At 45.2% G+C, this 22,525-nt stretch overlaps 1 protein-coding gene across 1 annotated transcript in view; it reads left to right on the forward strand.

The window, feature by feature from the left end:
• The window catches only part of LOC141166669 (substance-P receptor), a 319,695-nt gene extending 297,495 nt beyond the window's left edge, over positions 1-22,200 (forward strand). Inside the window, exon 6 of the mRNA XM_073653583.1 lies at positions 21,500-22,200. Coding sequence (XP_073509684.1) covers positions 21,500-21,636 — 137 coding nt within the window. The 3' untranslated portion in view covers positions 21,637-22,200. The remainder of the gene's footprint in view (positions 1-21,499) is intronic.
• The last annotated feature ends 325 nt before the right edge of the window (positions 22,201-22,525 follow it).

A 22,525-nucleotide genomic window follows, 5' to 3' on the forward strand; every position in this document is an offset into this window, starting at 1 on the left:
AGCAATATTTCACATGACAGGTTCCCTTTAAAGTGGTTGTCTAAAAGTTTAAAGGGGCTGTCCACTTTTGTTTCTTTTTTTCTTACAGCAATGCATGTATGCTTAATTGTTTTTTAATTGAGTTTCATTAAAAAACAAAATTCCACAATTTGCTTTCTTATAGCCTCTATTTGGCACCTTCCATTTCTGGCTTTAGAATGGGTTAAATGAGAATCTGTCAGTGAGCTTATTCTGATGGTCCAAATGGAGAGTTTCTAACTCTTTTATCTGTCCTTTTTTGAGCTCCTCTCAGTTGATTTACGACCACAGGCCACATCAAAAGTGGAATATGCAAGGAAACAAAGAGCATGTAAAAGCCAAGCGGTGCAAATGTTTAATGAAACCGAATAGCAAAAATATTTTTAACCCAAATACATGTATTTAAGTAAAAAAAAAAGTCCCCAGAGGTGGATAACCCCTTTAAGATTTAAAAAGAGCAGCAATAATGACTTACTAATATGTTAACCCCTTGGTCCTCCAGCTCTGGTAGTCACAGCCACTCTTTGCTTGCTTTCCTGGAGTAATGCTGTGCCATACAGGTACATGATTGCCACAGTTACAGGCGTTATAGCCTTATCAGTCATGTCAGTCATGTTGCATACATACCGGCATCACAGATGAGGCCAGTGATTGTCTGCAAAAGTCAGATGCATGTACAGTACACCACACTGACGGACACAGACAGAAGAGGGTTCCTGTGCAGGAACAATCTATGGGCCCTTTGCAGTCCAATAGCTCATCATAATACATAATCCCACCTGTTTTGGGGGTAGAAATGGGCCCCCTTATCCCTTGTGCGGCTGTATAGGTTACACCAATGAAATGTCCGCCCCTAGTACACCATCGCTCCATCAGTCGGTTTAATGTTTTAAAGAATGAAGACACTGCCAAGGGCAGCATTTTTTTCTCATATGCATGTATTAAAAATGATTTTTGCTATTGGATTTCACTAACAAATTTGCACTATTTTTTTTTCTACTCATGGCTGCAGAATGAGTAAACTAAGAATCTGTACGGGAGTTTCTTTTGACAGAGAGTTTGTAACGCTTATATTTGAGTTTTATTCACCTTACTGATTGATGATCACATTAAAGTTCAGCTCTCCTTTGATGAGGTTTGTGGTTTATAAATCAGAAGCTCACTAAAAGACATAAAAAACAATCTCTTCATCAAAACAATCTCACTGATAGATTCTTAGTTCAGCTAGATGCAGACGACCGTGTATTCTTGCACCCAAGAGAATCGGGTCAATTATGCAAATAACACTCTGATCGGAGTGTGAGTATACTGTGATGGGATTCTCTTGGATGAGAAGAAGATGGAGAAAACATTTCTCCATCTTCTCCATTGTGTCAGTTTGTGAAAACCAGACTGCACTCAGATGTCATCTGAGTGCAGCCAAGTGGTGTTCACACACTCATTGACTTGCATGTGATCAAAATATCCGATCAAACTCGGGCATGCTGCAGAGGAAAATAATCAGACGTGCACAAGCCCACAGACTAACACTGGTCCGAGCACGATCTGATGTTTTGGCACCCGGACAAAAAATGCTGTCGTCTGCACAAGCCCTCCATCTCAATTTACAGCAAGCAATGTACAGGGAAAAATAGAACCTGTAACAGCCAAACAATGCAACATTATTAATGAAACTCAATTGCAAAAATTATTGTTTAGATAAAAATACATGTAGTTAAGTATAAAAACATTACCCTCGAAAGTGTCCAAATGCTTTAAAGTTTTATCTAACCTTTTTAAGTCACCATAATTCCACTTATTATTGGATTTATCTGCATAATAATAAAATGACTCCATTTATCACCGTACTAAACACTCGTATCAGATTAACAATGCTGTGGCTCTGTAGGGCTAAAAAGCCAAACATTTAAAGGGGTATTCCAGCCGAAAATATTTATCATCTATATCTGATTCTATTGTGTACAATTGTCAAAATCGTATTTCAACAAGCATAACCACAAGGAGATCCAAAGTCAGGCATATTTAGAGACCCTTATTGACACAATAATGGGTCCCTAACACCCCAGTGGTCTTGTAGGAGAAGCTCCCATTCGGAGCTGACATTAGAACCAATCACTTGCCACCAGGGTCTATTATGGGTTGATCCACAATATTTATTACTAGTCATTCGTTCTCATTGATGGTACAGCCTGGGGCCTGGGGGCGATGACAAGAACAATGAGTGCATGGTTCCAGAGATCCCACCTAATCGACATACACCCCTCCAGCATTATTTCCAACTACTCGTAAAGTTTTTCTGCCTAGAATGTCTCGAACTGTCAGCACAATACACGTTCATCTAGATTTTATTTCTCATCACTCAGCGATCTGATGGATTTACACACAGAAATCACTTCCAAGTGCAGTCATCAGTCAGCGGAGACCGACGCTGCAGAATGTTAATAGACTTACGACTGAGGCTTGGACACTTTCGGTCTGGTCTAGAGGTTCATTCTGTCAACAAAATAGGATTTAATAGGCCTGGTGAAGCAAGACATACTAAAAAAGGAGCCATCCTGGCCCATAATGATGTACTATTTGAAAAGTGGAATCCAAATTCTAATTGGTTGCTATAGGCAACGTAGATGTGGCACCCCAGGGGTCTGGTTTTCCACAGTAATGTAATGTTATGTCTGAGAGCAGGTGGGAGGTCCTTTGGTCAGGGATCCTGTGCATGCCACACCTCCTGCCCAGTCTGGGGAGGGGAAGAACTTCCCCTGTATAAACCCGGGGCTGAGGCAGGGTGAGTCAGACAAGGAGAGTGGAGAAGAGAAGCAGCATAGGAAACAGCAGAGTTACTAGGAGTCAGGGGCTGGCAGCTACAGAGCTCGCCCTGACTAAGAAGATTCTTTACCGGACCCGGAGTCCGAGGCTGTGGGGACTAACTCCTACCCAGCAGCAGAATCCGTCGGGCAGGGGATTTCAGGTCCTCTGGCCCAGAAGCCCGAAGGCACGGTCACACGCGTGGGACCAGCACCGCCATCGTGGAGCGGAAGCCATTAGAAGGCCCCGAGTCACCGGCCATACGGGTGAGCACCACACGGTACACTCAGGGACGTGGGCTACTTACATCAGCTTCTAGCAAGGTAGCCAGAAGAGTACAGTCAGTTTGGGAGGCCTACAACTACGCCTGGCCAGGGGAGATCCCATCTGCTCAAAGACTGACCAGGCCCCGTTTGCTAGCAAGTACTCCGGGAGGGTCTGTCGTTGTTACCAGTAAAGACCCTGAACTACACCGTACCGTCTCTGAGTGGTTCCTGCTACCCCCATCATCCACGTCGGCTGCCCTGAGGCCATACCCCTCCCGTTGGGGGTTATACTATCACGCTGCACAATCCTACCACCGGCCTCAGCGGTCTGCCCTGCAGCAGCAGCTTCCTGGCTGCACTCAACGGGTGGCGTAGTCATCAACTATTTACTACTAATAGACTGCCGTCTAGTTTGACTCCCTGGGCACGGACCGGGTCACCGCCACGAGATTACAACCCTCCACGGATCCGGCTCCGGGTAAGCTCCCGCGTGCGCACCGCAGCGCGACACAGGCCCAGGGGCGCGTCAACTTTGGCGTAGTCGGCAGGATTTCGTGCCCGCAACCACCGGGTACTGCGTGCCTGAAAAGCAAAGACTGTTCAAACTTACCAGTGGTGAAGATTCCCGCTATCCGTGGAGGTTTCCCGCCATCCGGCGCCATCTTCTACCTTCTTCCCGCCATCCGCGAAGTTTTCCCGCCATCCGGCGCCATCTTCGACCTTCTTCCCGCCATCCGTGGAGTTTTCCCGCCATTGGACGCCATCTTGAGGACGCCGCGCGGGAAGAAGAGGGGCGTGGACTCCGAAAGCGCGCGAGAACTGAAGCCCCGCCTCACGTCCGGACGTTGCGTAAGGTCCTGGAAGGAGCCCAGCAGACGCCGACGTCACAGGAGTGCGACGGAAGGTCCTCAACCCTGACGATCCACTGCGGAGCCGCGGCCTACGGAAGAGGATCATCGCAAGGTAGGCCACGGTCCACTAGTGGGGAGGAAGATGTCGGATACGGAGGAGAGCTTCACTGCCCCAACCCCCGCCAGCGCTACCGCTGCTGCAGTTATGCCCTTCACCATGCCCTATATCCCGGGAGCAGCTTGGCTACCCCAGTACTCAGGGGAGTCACATACCCTGCATGACTTTAGAGAAAAGCTGGATAGCCTCTTCCAGGTGTACCCCCTCACAGAAGAGCAAAAAGTGAGCATCCTGGTGGCCCAACTAACAGGGGCAGCCAAAAGGGAAGTAAAATCCTGGCCACCTGGGAGGAAGACTGTCGCAGGGATACTAACCCGGCTGAAGGACACCTTTGATACCCGCACCTCAGCCGAGATTAAGCTTAGATTCTACGGGTGCAAGCAGCGAGCGCATGAGAGTATAAGGGACTATGCACTAAACCTACAAGAGGCCCTGAGGGCCATAAAGCAGACCGACCCTGATGGGGTGGGAAACGAGGACAGGCTGTTGACTGAACAATTTATAGAGGGTTTATATTGCAATGCCCACCGAACCCAGTTGCGGGCAATGGCCTTACAGGATCCCCATCTGGACTTTGCACAGTTCAAGGACAGAGCCATCCGGGTGCTCCGAGAACCGGCACCAGGTGGCGTTGTGACCCACAGACGCCCCACTACCACTTACTACCAGGAGGCGGCGCCCTTGTCAGCAGGGCCTGTGGGAGCTGATGCGCAGGCTTTGGACAATGACCCGGCTCCAGACCTACACCATCAGGTCCAAGAGCTAGCTAAGAGCGTTGCTGCGCTAACCCGAACTGTGCAGTCTTTACAGGTTTCCACCCCAGGGAAGATCCAGCTGGCATCCGGACCGGAGGACATCCCGTGGCGTCGACCAAGGAGGACCCCACCGGCCAGAGGAAGACCCAGTGACCGATACAGCGAGGACGGACGACCCATCTGCCGCCGCTGCAATCAACCCGGACATATGGAAAGGTACTGTTCTTTAAACGGGCACAACCTGGGGTAGAGGGCCAACCCCCAGGAAAAAGATCACCAGGCCCATCGAACTGGCGCGACAGATATGTGGGAGGACGTCCAGTCTTGCCTGTGGTACTGGATGGCATTCCCATGAGTGCCCTACTGGATACCGGGTCACAGGTCACCACCATCCCGTACGTGCTCTTCAAGCAGTACTGGAATGACTCGGATATTACCCACTACCCTGACGACGACTTGAGTATCATCGCCAGCAATGGCCAGCCCGTGCCACAGATCGGATTTAAGGAGGTGGCCCTCAAAATCGGTAGAGTCGAACTGGCCGCACAGGGACTGATCATTGTAGATATTGATAAACATGAGAGTCACCCAAAAATAACTCTAGGAACTAACGTAATTGAAAATTGTCTTGCAGAGGTGATTTTCCTTTTACAGCAGGTTGCCAAGAACGCCAGCTCCGGCGAGCAGCGGGTGCTCCAGAAAGAGATCCGGGCACTGATGCAACGGCAACAAGTGGAACTCTCCGGCGGTGAGATTGGTAGCGTAAGAATGTGTGACCCTTTTCCTATTGCCATGCCCCCAAAAAGTGAAATGATGATTTGGTGCCAGGCAGCTATTGGTCTGAGAGGAAGAGATTACCAGGCAATGGTAGAACCAGTTTACTCAGACAGTAGGCCCACCATTTTGACAGCACGGGGGGTGGTCAATGTACGCCATGGGAGGGTGCCCATTCGCATAATAAATATCGGGGAGAGGGAAGTGTACCTGCCCCGGTATGCCACGCTAGCCAAATTATATACCATTAATCAAAATTCTATACAATCTGTGGAACCCTTGCCTCCATCTCACCCGGAGGAAGGTAACGGCTCTAAGAAAGACATGGAGGACTGGTGTCAGCAACTACATTTGGGTACTGATTCCACTCCCTCACATCAGAAACAAGGAGTCTATCGGGTGGTTCAAGAGTATGAGAGAGTGTTTAGTAAACACCCGTTAGACTTCGGGCGAGTCAAGGGGGTAGAACACCGCATCCCCACGGGAGATCATCCTCCCATAAAAGAGAGGTATCGACCCGTACCCCCTGCACATTACCAACACGCCAAGGGGATGCTTAGAGACATGAAGGAGGCTGGGGTAATCCGGGATAGCTGTAGCCCCTGGGCAGCCCCACTAGTTTTAGTCAAAAAGAAAGACAACACCATGAGGATGTGTGTAGATTACCGGAAAATCAACCGTATCACACACAAGGATGCGTACCCCTTACCAAGGATAGAGGAGTCATTGGCTGCTTTAAGATCTGCTAACTTCTTCTCTACCTTGGATCTCACTAGCGGGTACTGGCAGGTTCCTGTAGCAGAGGCGGACCGGGAGAAGACCGCATTCACCACCCCGATGGGACTTAGTGAGTTCACCTGCATGCCGTTCGGACTCTGCAACGCCCCAGGAACCTTCCAACGATTAATGGAGTGCTGTCTAGGTCACAGAAACTTCGAGATGGTCCTGTTGTACCTGGACGATGTCATCGTATACTCCAAAACTTATGAGGACCACCTGAAACACCTGGCGGAGGTGTTCGAAGCTCTGGCGAGTTACGGCCTAAAGGTGAAACCCTCCAAGTGTCACCTCCTGAAACCAAAGGTGCAATACCTGGGACACGTGGTGAGCGCTGACGGAGTGGCTCCCGACCCCGATAAGATCACCGCAATTAAGGGATGGCCAAGCCCCTCCAGCGTAAAAGAAGTGCGGCAGTTCCTAGGGTTGGTAGGCTACTACCGAAGGTTTATTCCCGGTTTCACCAAAAAGGCAGCGCCTATGCAGGACCTCCTGATAGGCCAGTCCCGGAAGGCCAAGAACCAGAAGCCGCCCTTCAAATGGGAAGAGCTAGAAGAAGAGTCCTTCCGCCAGCTGAAGATGGCCCTCACGGGGGATGAAATCTTGGCGTACCCAGACTATAGCCAGCCCTTCATCCTCTACACCGACGCCAGTAACATCGGGCTAGGAGCCGTACTATCCCAGATTCAGCAGGGGAGAGAACGAGTGATCTCCTATGCCAGCCGAAAACTGCGACCCACCGAAAGGAACCCCGAGAATTACAGCTCATTTAAGCTAGAGTTCCTGGCCGTGGTATGGGCAGTCACCGAGCGCTTTACGCATTACCTCGCTTCTTCCCGGTTCACCGTATACACGGATAACAACCCGTTGATACACCTGGACACGGCAAGACTCGGTGCCCTGGAGCAGAGGTGGATGGCCCGTCTGTCCAACTACGAGTTCACAATCAAATACCGGGCAGGACGCTCCAATACTAACGCGGATGCCCTGTCCAGGATGCCCAACCTGCCGGACGAAGGAGAAGATCCGGAGGGACTGGAAGAAGTTGAACTCCCTGCGTTCCACCGTCATGGGACTATCCAGTATTCCCACCGGGTAAGGGGTAAACAGGCTGCTACGTTGAACCCCTTACCCCACTACAACTGGGCGGAAACGCAAGACAGCGACCCTGCCGTCCGACTGGTGAAGGAGATGCTGACTCGGCCGGAGGCTCGACTTGAACCAGACGCTCCGGAGGAAGCCAAACAACTATGGGCGGAGAAGAGTCGACTATTCCTTTACAAGGGGAAGTTGTGCCGCAGAATGGTCAACTCCCGGACGCATGAACTACTCTGGCAAGTAGTGGTGCCACGAAGAGACGCAGCCATGGTGATGGAGGCATACCACGACGGAGCTGGACACTTCGGGTGGAAAAAGCTGGAGTTCCTGCTGCGCGAGCGGTTCCACTGGGTAGGCATGAGGGGAACCATCGAGAAGTGGTGCAGAGACTGTGGCCCGTGCAATCTGAGAAGGAAGGACCGGGCCAGCCAGAAGACTCCCCTGCAGTCCATCGTCACCCGGCAACCGTTGGAACTGGTAGCCTTGGATCATGTAAAACTGACCCCAAGCAGAAGTGGCTACGTCTACGCGTTAACCATCGTGGATCATTACTCCCGGTTCTTGGTTGTCGTCCCCGTCAAGGACTTAACGGCTCAAACAGCAGCTAGAGCCTTCCAGCAGCACTTCTGCCGTCCACACGGGTACCCGGACCAAGTGCTGACGGACCAGGGACCTGCCTTTGAAGCGGAGGTCTTCCAGGAATTCTGCAATCTGTATGGCTGCCGGAAGATAAGGACGACACCCTACCATCCGCAAACTAATGGACTTTGTGAAAAAATGAACCAGGTGGTAATGGATCTGCTAAAAACATTGCCCCTGGAAGAACGCAGTCTGTGGCCTGAGAAGTTGCCCGATCTGGTGGACCTATACAACCACATCCCGGTAGGTTCCACCAACTGTACCCCGGCTTACCTAATGAGGGCGAGACCTGGTAAGTTACCTGTTGACCTGGAAATGGGAGTCCTGACACCTGAGGACACTTCACCAGAAACAGACTGGGACACAGAGAGGCAGCAGCAGTACCGGAGAGTACAAGAGAGCGTGGAGCGAAGTCTCTGTCAGGCTAGGGAAAGACAAGAGAAGACTTACAACCAGTATGCTCCCGCTGTTCCCCTGGTACCCGGAGATCAGGTCTTGAAGAGGAAAAGACGGCTCCACAAGTTGGATGACCAGTGGGAGGAGGACCCGTACACCGTACTGCCCTCATGCCACGAGAACCCGAAGGTCTGTACCATCAGTAAAGACGGAGGGGAAACCACAGCCATTGTATCCCGGGACCACCTGAAGAAGTGTCCCGAACAACTGAGGAACCCTGAAGAGGAACAAGAAGACCATCGACCCGTGGGAGAAAGGGAAGATATGGTTAGTACCGTGCTCGGGGACTTCCCTCGGTCTTGGACTCAAGTCAATGGTGCAGTTGTGGTACCCGTACTCACCTTCCTCCAACCATCATTCCAAGAACCTACGGAGCAACGGGTAGAGCTGGAAGAACAGCCGGTCCAGGAGGCAGAAGACTCCACACAAGCAGAACAGGAGAATCAACCCTCTGCTTATAGTGAGCCTGCCGTACCCCTAGTGAGACAAAGAGCCGGTAGACAGCTGCCCAGTTTACCCTTGACAACTCCTACACCCTGTAGTTCAGGGCCAGACAGTCAGCTCCGTAGGTCCACTCGGGCCACTAGAGGCCAGTTACCCGCACGCTGGAGAATTTAAAGTGTATAAATTGTTTTATTTATGTTTTTCTGTGTATTGTTGCTTGTGAATAATTTTGTGTTTCCAGTTGTTTTTAGGAAACCTTGGTGGATTTACCGGGAATCCTTGTATATAGTTGGAGCGTAACCCAGGATGGACTAGAGACTGTTAAGGACTCGGGGTAGGACAGACCCCTACCTGGTTACGTCTCCCTGTGTTGGTGAAATGGACACCTTTGCTTTTCTTCAAAGACTGCACCCGGTTGCGGACACGCCGCAACCATCTTATGTGTTTTTCTTATAGTATTGTTATTGTTATACTTTGTTATGTTTTTCTAAATGTGTTTAGTCCCGGAGTACTAAATTTCACTAGGGGGGAATGTGGCACCCCAGGGGTCTGGTTTTCCACAGTAATGTAATGTTATGTCTGAGAGCAGGTGGGAGGTCCTTTGGTCAGGGATCCTGTGCATGCCACACCTCCTGCCCAGTCTGGGGAGGGGAAGAACTTCCCCTGTATAAACCCGGGGCTGAGGCAGGGTGAGTCAGACAAGGAGAGTGGAGAAGAGAAGCAGCATAGGAAACAGCAGAGTTACTAGGAGTCAGGGGCTGGCAGCTACAGAGCTCGCCCTGACTAAGAAGATTCTTTACCGGACCCGGAGTCCGAGGCTGTGGGGACTAACTCCTACCCAGCAGCAGAATCCGTCGGGCAGGGGATTTCAGGTCCTCTGGCCCAGAAGCCCGAAGGCACGGTCACACGCGTGGGACCAGCACCGCCATCGTGGAGCGGAAGCCATTAGAAGGCCCCGAGTAACCGGCCATACGGGTGAGCACCACACGGTACACTCAGGGACGTGGGCTACTTACATCAGCTTCTAGCAAGGTAGCCAGAAGAGTACAGTCAGTTTGGGAGGCCTACAACTACGCCTGGCCAGGGGAGATCCCATCTGCTCAAAGACTGACCAGGCCCCGTTTGCTAGCAAGTACTCCGGGAGGGTCTGTCGTTGTTACCAGTAAAGACCCTGAACTACACCGTACCGTCTCTGAGTGGTTCCTGCTACCCCCATCATCCACGTCGGCTGCCCTGAGGCCATACCCCTCCCGTTGGGGGTTATACTATCACGCTGCACAATCCTACCACCGGCCTCAGCGGTCTGCCCTGCAGCAGCAGCTTCCTGGCTGCACTCAACGGGTGGCGTAGTCATCAACTATTTACTACTAATAGACTGCCGTCTAGTTTGACTCCCTGGGCACGGACCGGGTCACCGCCACGAGATTACAACCCTCCACGGATCCGGCTCCGGGTAAGCTCCCGCGTGCGCACCGCAGCGCGACACAGGCCCAGGGGCGCGTCATAGACACATTTTTAGAAGGAAGGAAGATTCCAGCTTCTTAAATTTGCAAAAGATTTATTCCATAAAAATAGATTCCATAAACCCAGATGGGATAGGCAACGCGTTTCGAACTAAAAAAAACCTGCGTCCTTTATCAGAGCTAATTTTTTGCGTTCGAAATGCGTTGCCTATCCCATCTGTGATTATGGAATCTATTTTTATGGAATAAATCTTTTGCAAATTTACGAAGCTGGAATCTTCCTTCATTTTGGAATTGTGCCACGAGTGGTCCCTCAAGTTTCCGTGCTTCAGGACGCCTGGTGTTTCTCTTTTTTCTACATTTTTAGAAGGACTGTTATAATACAAGACATCCGAAGTAGCCATAGAAAATTAAAAACTAACTGAACACAGAGTATTTCAGGACAGTTGACTGACTTCTCATTGACGTGAGGACTTTAGTGAGGATAGGCAAACCTTGAAGGGCCACCCTGGGCCCCAATGCAAAATCTGTAACTGCCTGCTCCCTTCCCTTAGCTCTTTTTAACACTGGTGTCTTCTTATGAGACAGAGGGGTCTTGAAACTCCTTAAACATTAGGGTCATGTCATCACTGCTACCTCTTACGCCACTGATAAGACCACCATCTCATGGTCTTTGCCTCAGCAAGATGGCATAAGGCATCAACACATCTCCATACTGAGGTCGCAATTGAACTTCCATTTCAAGTGGTCTTGTTAACCTCGTGCATCACGACATGCATGTAAGTCACCTCTGAGGTGAGTCTGTATGGAGTGGGCTCAGGAACATATGAGGCAGGTGCCGGCTGTACTATACAGCTGGGACCTGCCTCAAAGAGCAAAAACCAAAGCTCAGATCGCAGCAGTTTAACCATTTAGGCGCAATTGCTGCGTATTTTGAGGCAGATTTTTATGCAAATTTACAGCTGCGTCTTGCAGTACCAGCAAAGTCTATGAGAAATCAGAATTCTCTGTTCACACATGTTGCTTTTTGTTTGCTGTGTATTTTCTGCCTTGCTTGCGTTTTTTGGAAAATAGAGCATGTCACTTCCTTCAGTGTTTTTTCACCCAATGGGTGGTGAAAAAAACGCATAAAAAATGCAGCTAATTTTTTTTTCAGCGTTTTTTCAGCGTTTTTGATGGCAAAATATGGGTTCTCTTTTGTGATTTAACAATCTTGTTTTGGTCACTGAGATGGTTGTTTGTATTGCGAGAGTTTAAATAAATTAGTGATGTGTAGAGGGTAAACATTAGCTGAGCTACTTGTGAGATTGAACAATACCTGCGGCCCCTGACCTGTGTGCAATTGAACAATGCCTGTACAACTGAATGGCAGACCCCATAGTGTGAAAGCAAATAGTGTCATACAAACTCAATGCATTGCCAGTGTCTGCACTATTCCTGAACATTTCTCCTCCCCCATTATGCCAAATCCAGAATGATATTTTTTTTCACAAAACTTTATGTACATTCATGAATAGAGACAGAGAGACAGTGAAAAAAAAGGCTGAAAAAATGCATCAAAAATGCATGAGAAAACGCAGCAAAACCTGTGTTTTTGACGCAGCAGTTTTCTTGCCAGAGAAAAGTTGTCAGCAGATTTGCAGAAGATTTAGCTGCAGAAAAAAACACAACGTGTGTGAACATAAAGGAAATTACACATGTACAACCCCTGGCAAAAATTATGGAATCACCGGGCGCGGAGGATGTTCATTCAGTTGTTTATTGTTGTTGAAAAAAAGCAGATCATAGACATGGCACAAAACTAAAATCATTTCAAAAGGCAACTTTATGGCTTTAAGAAACACTAAAAGAAATCAAGAAAAAAAATGTGGTACTCAGTAAGGGTAATTTTTTTCAGACCAAGCAGAGGAAAAAATTATGGAATCACAAAGCGTGCCTAAGGCCGGGGTCACAAGAGAATATATCTTCTCATGCGAGATGTTAATGACACTCGGATCAAACTTTGATCAGAGTTTGATCAGAGTGTCAGTTTACGGTGATCTGATTGTCTCACATACGAGAATCGTATCACAGGTGTGGAGAAGACCAAGAACTTGATTTCTCCATCTTCTCCGTTGTCCGAGCCAGCAGATGTCGGACTGCACTCGGATGACAGCCCATAATAAACTTGTATGGGTGCGCCTGATCCAAATACTGGAGCCACATCGCCATGAAACATTGGTCTGAGTGCTATCCATGTTATATGCTCATGCAAGCGAGCCCTAAGTCTTCATGATATAGAACCGTAGTTGAAAAGTCCAAACATGTTACTATGTGCACGGGGACTTACAGGCACCACAAAGTGTGGTACGCTATATGCACAAGCATTTCCGGGCACCAAAAAATATGGTTTGCTATGTTCAAGGACCCTTGGTGGTGGCACAAAATTTGGTTCGTTATGTGTATGGGCCCTTACAGGAGGCACAAAATGTGGCTCACTATGTGCATAAACGGGCACCATAAAATGTGGTTCACTAGGAGCATCGACCCTTATGAGCAGCACAAAATGTGGTTCGCTATGTGCATGGGCTCTTACAGGCAGCATAAAACGTGCTTCACTATGTGCACAGGCCCTTGAAGGCAAGATAAAATATGGTTTGCTATGTACACTGATGCTTACGGGCAACACAAAATGTCAAAGTAAATATGTACTTATAAACTCTTTCATCTGGACCAAGACATTGAACTGTTTTAAGAAAGAATCTATCTACAAAGCACAGATCCTTCTCAGCCTGCACCATTATCTCCATGAGAATGTAATGAATTATATATGGGATATGTGTACTTACCCTTAAACATCGCCTGAAGATAAACCAGAGCAGATATATCATCTGATCTGCTTCTTTCAAATAGCGGGCCGTAAGTGAAATAAATCCGCTATCCTATGAGCATAAGAGTCTGACAATGCACTAGGGACACATTGAAGATTTTCCAATTGTACTGCAGAAATCTGCAGGAAACTGCTTAAACAAACCTACGATATCCGACAGCAGTAATGAAGTGGGTGCAAAGATTTCAGGAGACGTGGAATTTATATATCCTGTCACAATATACTGTCAAGTAAGCCGCCATGCAATCTCTGTGTCATCACAGAGCGGCGAACCAAAGTCATTCAGTTCCTCAATGCAGTCTAACATAGCGTTTAACACACGTGTATTAATGTGACCCCTCTGAAGCGAATGTATTTCTAAGTCATATTTCTAGAAAGGAGCCAGGATTACAGGCTGCGAGCGCTGCCTGCTTCATACATTGTGACTGATATAACTGGTGCAAGGAATCAAAGCACAGCAACGTATAGCTTATGTAAAGGGGTATTCCATCCAAAAACAGTTTTCCAAAAGTACCCAAAACTTTGGTTGTAGAATATGTTGGAAAATTTGCATCCAATTCTAGTATAGAGGGTATTAACAAGCAGGAGTAGCACTGTTTTGGGGGGAAAAGGCAATGCAATTTACAGTGCGTTGAAAAAGTGTTCATACCTGTGAACTCTTCCACATTTCTCTATGTTACATCCACAAAATTAAATGAATTTTATTGGGATTTTATGTGATATACTAATAGAAAGTAGCAAGTATTTGTGAAGTGTAAAGGAAAGGATACATTGTTTTCTAAATATTTTAAAAACATAAATCTGAAGATTGTGATGTACATTTGTATTCAACCACCTTTAGTGTCTGATATCCTTAAATAAAATTACATAACATAATTAGTATCTTGGGTCCACCTGTGTGTAATTTATTCTCAGTATAACTACAGCTGTTCGGTGAAGGCCTCAGAGGTTTGTTTGAGAACATTAGGGCTCAAATATCATCAGGAAAACCAAGGAACACACCAGACAGGTCAGGGATAAAATTGTGGAGAAGAGTAAAGCAGGGTTAGGTTATGAAAAAAATAGCCCAAGCTTTGAACATCTCTCAGAGCACTGTTCATCCATCATCCAAAAATAGGAGTATGGCATAACTGCAAACCTACCAAGACATGGCCATCCACCTAAACTGACATCCCAAGCAATGAGAGCACTAATTAGAGAATCAGCCATGAGTCCCATGATCACTCTGGAGGAATGGCAGAGATTCACTGCTCAGGTGGGAGAATCTGTCCACAGGACAACTATTAGTCATATACTCCTCAAATATGGCCTTTATGGGAGAGTGGTAAGAGGAAAGCCATTTCTGAAAGCAACCCATAAGAAGTCACGTTTGCACTTTTCAAAAAAAACAATGTAGGAGACACAGCTAGCATATGTGAAAAGGTACTCTGGTCAGATGAGACTAAAGTAGAACTTTTGGGGATAAATGCAAAACACTGTGTTGCAGAAAACTAACACTACACATAACACTATAAACACCATCCTCACCATCAAACATGGTGGTGGCAGCATCATGCTGAGGGGATGCTTTTCTTCAGCAGGTACAAAGAAGCTGGTTAGAGTTGATGGGCAGATGAATGGGACTAAATACAGGGCAATCATGTAGGAAAACATGTTAGGGGCTGCAAAAGACTTGAGACTGAGACATAGGTTCACCTTCCAGCAGGACAACAACCCTAAACATACAGCCATAGCTACAATGTAATGGTTTAGATCAAAGCATATTTATGTGTGTGAATGGTCCAGTCACAGTCCAGACCCAAACTCCATTGAGAATCTGTGGCAAGACTTGAATATTGTTGTTCACAGACGTCTCCATCCAATATCACTGAGCTACAGTTAGTGTGAAAAGAAGAATGGGCGAAGATTTCAGCCTCTAGATGTGCAAAGCTGGTAGAGACATACCCCAAAAGACTTGCAGCAGTAATTGCAGTGAAAAGTGGTCCTGCAAAGCATTGATTCAGGGGAGCAGAATACAAATGCACGTCACAATTTTCAGATTTATATTTTTAAAATATTTAGAAAAGCATCTATTATTTCCTTTACACTTCACAAATTCTTGCTACTTTGTGGTGCTATATCGCATCCAAATAAAATAAATTTAAAGGGAATAAGTCAGCAGGTTTTTGCTACCTCATCTGAGAGCAGCATAATGTAGGAAAAGACCCTGATTCCAACAATGTATCAGTTTACTGGGTGCCGCAATTGTGACTTAATTAGAGTTCTTAGATGTATCATGCAGCAGAGCTGAGAAAGAAAACCCTGCCCAAACCAGGCTCTGTATGTACATAGTCTATAGACAGTGAGCTGCTTATCACAGGAGGGGGCGGAGTCACACTAACTGCTGTAGTCCAGGTAATGATAATCACCAGGTGATAAAAACTTCATTGTAAGAAAACAGCAGCTACCAGCCTAATAAGTGACACGTCATTGAAATCTATATTTTAACCCCTTACTGGCCTGGGGTGTATTAGTAACCCCCAGGCCATCACCCCCGGTTAAGTGAGGGCTCCGGCGCTGAGCCCGCACTGATTCTTACAGCTGACATGTACCCGCAACAGCCGCGGGTGGAATCGCGATCCACCTGTGGCTGTTAACCAGTAAAATGCTGCTGTCAATCTCTGACAGCAGAATTTAACATCGCCGCGCTGGAAGCACGTCACTTACCCCGCCCATCGGTGACGCTGTCATGTCATCGCGGGTCACTGATGGGTGGGCATGACAACACTGGGTCTGCAGCAGACCCCAGTGGTTGTCATGTAAAGATCACTATGAGCGCCACCTAGTGGTCGGCGCTCATAGTACAGGAGCATTTCTGCTACATAGAGGTGATCTGCTCATCATCTGCTGCTTCTAGTCTCCTATGGAGACTATGAAAGCAAGCAAAAAGTGTAAAAAAAGATGTTTTTAAAAATATAAAAAAATGAAAAAAATATAAAAGTTTAAATCCCCCCGCCCTTAAATCCCCCACCCCTTCTGCCCCATTCAAAATAAGATAATAAAAAATAAACCCTACATACACATATTTGGTATCGCCGCGTTCAGAATCGCCTGATCTATCAATAAAAAAGAATTAATCCAATCGGTAAACGGTGTAATGGGAAAAATTTTCCAAACGCCAGAATTACGTTTTTTTTGGTCGCCGCAACATTGCAATAAAATGCAATAACGGGAGCTCAAAAAATCATATCTCCAAAATGATATCAATAAAAAAGTCAGCTGCAAAAAATAAGCCCTCACCCGGCCCCAGATCCCGACAAATGGAGACGCTACGGGTCTTGGAAGATGGCACCTTTTTTTTTTAAGCAAACTTTGGATTTTTTTTCCACCACTTAAATAAAAAAGAACCTATACATGTTTGGTGTCTACGAACTCGTAATGACCTGGAGCATAATGATGGCAGGTCAGTTTTAGCATCCAGTGAACGTGGAAAGAAAAAAAAAAAAAAAACAACTGTGGAATTGCATTTTTTTTGCAATTTCACCGCATTTGGAATTTTTTTCCCATTTTCCAGTACACAATAAGTTAAAACCAGTGATGGCGTTTAAAAGGACAACTCGTCCCGCAAAAAAATAAGTCCTCAGAAAGCCATATTGCCCAAAAAAAAAAACGCTATGGCTCTGGGAACAAGGGGAGCAAAAAACGGAAAATCCCAAGGTCGTAAAGGGGTTAACCCCTACTTCACGCTGTTTTCAGATTACATAGCAAAAACTTGCTGATAGATTCCCTTTAAGTTTGTGGGTGTAACGTGAAAAAATGTGGAAAATTTCACAGGTTATGAATACTTTTTTAAGACACTGTATATCAGGCCTATATAACCCTACATAGACTACTTGGTATTTTTATAGTATAATTCATCATTATGCTGCTTACACCGTGCTCGGTATATATAGTATGTGTAACTAGTATACACTGATTTGCTCATAAACAAAAGTAATGGGCATCAAAAGGGTTAGGAAAACCTTTTAGAGTCTTAGGCCACGGCCCCACTTTCAGTATTCGTTTTTTTTTTTTTCTCAGGAGTGGAAGCCAAAACCAGGAGTGGGTGATAAATGCAGAATTGGTGACTTGTTTCTATTATACCTTTTCTCTGATTGTTCCTCACCTGGTTTTGGCTCCCACTCCTGAGAAAAAATACTGACCAAATACTGATAGTGGGGCCGTGGCCTTATAACCAGATTGTGTGTTGAATGCACTCAATGCCAGGAAGCTGCTTTTGAAAGCAGGTCCGATTCTAATATGCATTGATAAAACATACAACAAACAAATATAATTTTGATAATGTTTTGATGTCTGGTTGGATTATGTCTTGCACACTAGATTCTGTATAGACATAATCTAACAAGTGCCTAAAAAATAATTAAAAGCAATTGCAATCAGGAGTGCCACTACAAGCACAGGAGATCCAATGGGAAGGGATTTATTAATTACCCTGAACGTCATAAAAGACAGAAGTAGCAAAGTAGATCGATATTAGGATAGATAGATAGATAGATAGATAGATAGATAGATAGATAGATAGATAGATAGATAGATGAAAATGTCATTAACATTAAAATGGAGTCCATTGATTGATTGTCTTGATTGGATTTGTACTTTTTTGGGGCTCGTTCTGATTTTTCATGCCCTAGACCATTTTTACATACAGACAGATGGTCCACATTGAAAAACTTTAATCATGCACCTGTCTGCTCTGTGTTTCGGATCTGACATGCCCATTGATCTCAATGGATGTGTGAAAAGAAGCTGAAGCTACATGGACACCATCCGCATGATTTCTGTTTTTAATGGATTCATTTCAATTAACATAGGAAATTGTTGGACTTGGAATATTTTTCAAATTGTTAATGTATAAAAACAGTTGACATGGATGTAAAAAAATTGACATATGGATGTCATATGGAGGACAATACAGATGGAGAATCGTTAGTTTTTTTCTGAATGAAAAAGGATGCTTTTACCTTTGCTCTGTGAGCAGGTTTTTAGACCCCAAACTAACGTCATCTATGGAAAGTCCCTGTAATGTTGATGACATCCACACCATTGTATTAGAAGTCCTTGTCTCAATTTTAGAGCTTGTGCACATGGCCGCATTTTCAGCCCGAGTGTGATCAGACAAAACATATTATTCTATAGGGCAGAGCACATGTCTGATTTTTTTCCTTGGCCAGAGCCATCCTGGGAAAAAAAATCGTTGCATGCCTGAGTTTGACCTGATATTCAGATTGCACTCGGCCATGCAAATCAGAGAGTCCTTAGAAACCATCGAACTGCACTCGGATGACACTCTGCACTCTGATTTTTTTACATCTTCTCCTTATCCAAGAGAATCGGATCACACTATGCTGACACTCATCAAACTCTGATCACAGTTTGATCGGAGTGTGATTTGTATAATCGGACAGATTCTTTCAGATGAGAGAATATACGGTCGTCTGCACCTAGTCTTATAGAAATCAATCTGCAAAATTTTATGCAAATGAGCCACAAATGCAGGGGGCTTGTTCCTGCACATCCACCTCTCCAGCCTCTCTTCCTCGTTCCCCTACCACCACCGGCCTCCAATCAGTGACTAATAGGATATGATCTCTTTGACTTGCTCCTCTACCCATAATCTCATGCAAGTACCGTCATTGAGAAAGCCAGACTATCGAACTGTGCATACACTACCTCCAGGAATAATGGCACATGCGCTAGATCTCAGGTGGGGAGCAGGTTACAGAGAAGCGTGAACTGTCAGCCGACGGTGGCAAGGGAAAGTCAGAGGGAGGAAAGGGAAGGTGGGCAGGGAAAGTGGGAGAGAGGCTGGAGAGGTGTAAGTGCAGGGCCAAGCACCATTACCTGTGACTCATTTGCATGCTCCCAACACTGACTGACAGCCGGTCCTAATACTGAGACGGCTGTCAGTCAGTGCCGGACGCGGGTACAGCTGCCGATCTCTATACACAGAGCGGTGACTGAAACTGTGTCGGCTCCACCCCTATGACTGGAAGCCAAACACTGCCTGGTTGAATAAAGTTAATTTCCTCCTGGCAGCGGGGCTCTCAGTGTCGGCACCACATGGTGTCAGGGCGCTATTAACCTGCAGATTAACCCCATATCTGCAGGTTAATAGTGTTGTTTTACATGAAAGGTTCCCGTTAAGCTCAGTGTTGTAGACTGCTAGATGGGGAATATATTGCTCTGCCTTCCTTCAACTTAAGATAATGATTTTAGAATTAGGTCAATTTGTTTAATCGATTTCTTTATCATTTCTAATATGTATGTTAGGATAACAGCTGGCTATATGCTAAAAGTACAAGTAAACTAATATTGGAAAAATTGTGTCCAAAGACCCCAATCTTAAATTAGTAAATACATTATTTTTGTTCAGTCCCAAAAATCATTAGGGTCCTCTGGAAATATCCTCCTTGTGTACCGATTAGTTGGGAGTAGCAAGGAATGCATTATACCTAATAAAGATTATATAGTGTCACGTGAGGGAACAAGATTTGGAGTAAAAGTCCTTCATTTATTATTTTCTAGCATTTGTTGCTGGTGACTTCTCACATGGAGGTAAGCTCAGCTAACAATGGTCCAAATGATCCATTTTTTTCTTTAAAATACAATTAAACAACATTGTGATATAACCTGACCTAACACTAGCTGGTGGCTTACATATGAATACTAGGCTTCTAGAACTATGTAATACATATCCATTGTAACCCATACAATCACCTGCCTAATCAGCTTCCATATATTCTGCAAACGTGTGATGATCTACTAAACAAACCTATGCCTTGTGCTAATATTCTTTCTTCTGGGAAGAAAATATTGTGCCATTTGTCTACTAGAGAATACAGAACACTCATGGGACATGGCTTAAAATGCAAAAACATGTGCCAAAATATGGGTAAAAAAAATATTGACACAAAGCAAATAAATCAATGTGTGGTGTAAAGTTACAGAAAACTCTCCGAGAGTTTCTGTGGAGCCAGATGACCATCTTGTCCCAATCTGGCTTCTCCGAATGTCACCATGAGTTCCAGGCGACCGAAGGGTCCCACCTGGCAACCCCAAACAACATATCCATGGGGCCGGGTGACTTCATCATCCTTAGCTGGTCTCCCCAAATGTATCAATGGGTTCTCTGATGTCAATGGAGCAGATCCAGTCAGGGCCATATACCCTTAGGCCGGAATCATGTCGAATCCAAACCTGTGTCTCTTTAGATCGAGCCATGCTACCAAGCTACTCTCCTGAAGAGTGTCTGATCTTAGATTCTCCCTTTCAATTCTCTTTGCAGCAGGATAGAAAAACCCTTTTTTATATTTACATATGTGGCTAAGGTCATCAGTCACAGGTCAGAGGTAAAGATGCAGGGTTCACTCAGATCTCATTGTTTGAGCTAATCCCCTTGTTCTTGTAAATAAACTAGTTAGCTTAGTACAATAAGCAATTAGCATATTAACAAACATCATTGTTCCCAAACACTGAGTCACTGTCCTTCTTGACCAGCCAAAGAAACACATACATTCAAAGGTCAACACAAAGATAATAGGGTATTTCTCCTGGGTTAATAAATCCTTTAAGTCTGGCTGATTAAGATTAGAAGCTGTTTCATCACAGTGGGGGTATCTGGTGTCGCACCATCACCAATCTGATATTGATGGTCTTTCCTATTAATATCAATAGAAAAGTAGTTACCATCCTCTTTTTAAAATGATTTACAACTAAAATGGTATACTGTAATCTCTTCTAAATATGTATGTGATGTAGTGTAGCTGCATTAAATTAGTTACTGATCACGGTCTTCCCCAGTTTCCAGTGCCGCATCGGTCCTCTTCTTGGTCATGTGAGCTCAAATCAGACTAGCCGGATCACACAGTGGTTTATGGGTAGATCGTAAGTCACTTTCACAAGGTAAGACTGTGCACCCACACTATATGCTTATATATTTAGAAAAGATTTACAAAGAGGGGATGACATTTTTGCTGGGAGTACTTTATTAGAGCGTGTATTCTGTAATTTATGGTTAGTGTGGAGTTTTTTATTAAACCTATTCTTGCAAAAAATCAGTATTTATCCATCCAATCTTAGCATTAATATTTATGGGCAAAGAGTGACAACCTCCTCATATTGTCCTGACAGGAGAGAACCATAAAGAGCTTGATAACATGAGAACAAGAAAGCCCTCCGAGTCTAGGAGAAATGAAAACATGAATGGTCAACAGCAAAGCACAGCAAACAATGGCACCCTACAAGGAGCAAACGAGGAGACTCTCTGAGCAATGAGGATGTGAATAAATGGAAAACCAAAGCACAATCTGTTTTTTATTTTTCTATGCTACGACTTTAGATTTCACGTTTTGCAAACTTTTTTTGTAATTGTTTAAAGCCGTCGTTTTGATAGAGTCCGCATAGAAAACTTGTGTACTTTATTTTTTATAAATTAAGACCATGTAATATATGTTGGATTAGTTTTACCCAAGACCTAAAATGAAAAGGGTCAAATCTATTTTACAAATATGGACTTTATGAAATTGTAGTCTAATATAGATTTAAGCAGCACTGTGAAATGTATTCAGGATTACTATCGGTACAACTAGTAGCAAAGCCTCATTTATCACTTTTATCATCATTTATATTTAATAATGTAATATAAGTCAAAAATTTAGCTTTATAAAGCCTTACTCAGATAATGATAACCCTCTGGGGGTAAAATAGTGGAGAATTCAGTTGTAGAATATGCTACAGTTGTAGATGATGTCTACTTTATTAGACTTAGAACTCTATATATACAGTTGTGCTCAAAAGTTTACATACCGCGCCAGAATTTTTCCTTTCTTGGCCTTGTTTCAGAAAATATGAATGATAACAAAAAAACTTTTTCCCCACTCATGGTTATTGGTTGGGTGAAGCCATTTATTGTCAAACTACTGTGTTTTCTTTTTTTTAATCTTAATGACAACCAAAAACATCCAAATGACCCTGATCAAAACTTCACATACCCCAGGTCTTAATACCGTGTATTGCCCCCTCTAACATCAATGACAGCTTGAAGTCTTTTGTGGTAGTTGTGAATGAGATTCTTTAATTTCTCAGATGGTAAAGCTGCTGTAAATTCCTGGGCTGTCTAGCATGGACTGCGCGCTTGAGATCTCCCCAGAGTGGCTC

The sequence above is a fragment of the Phyllobates terribilis genome, unplaced genomic scaffold (assembly GCF_046119375.1).
Source record: "Phyllobates terribilis strain yellow unplaced genomic scaffold, ASM4611937v1 Scaffold_11__3_contigs__length_659146591, whole genome shotgun sequence".
Classification (NCBI taxonomy): domain Eukaryota; kingdom Metazoa; phylum Chordata; class Amphibia; order Anura; family Dendrobatidae; genus Phyllobates; species Phyllobates terribilis.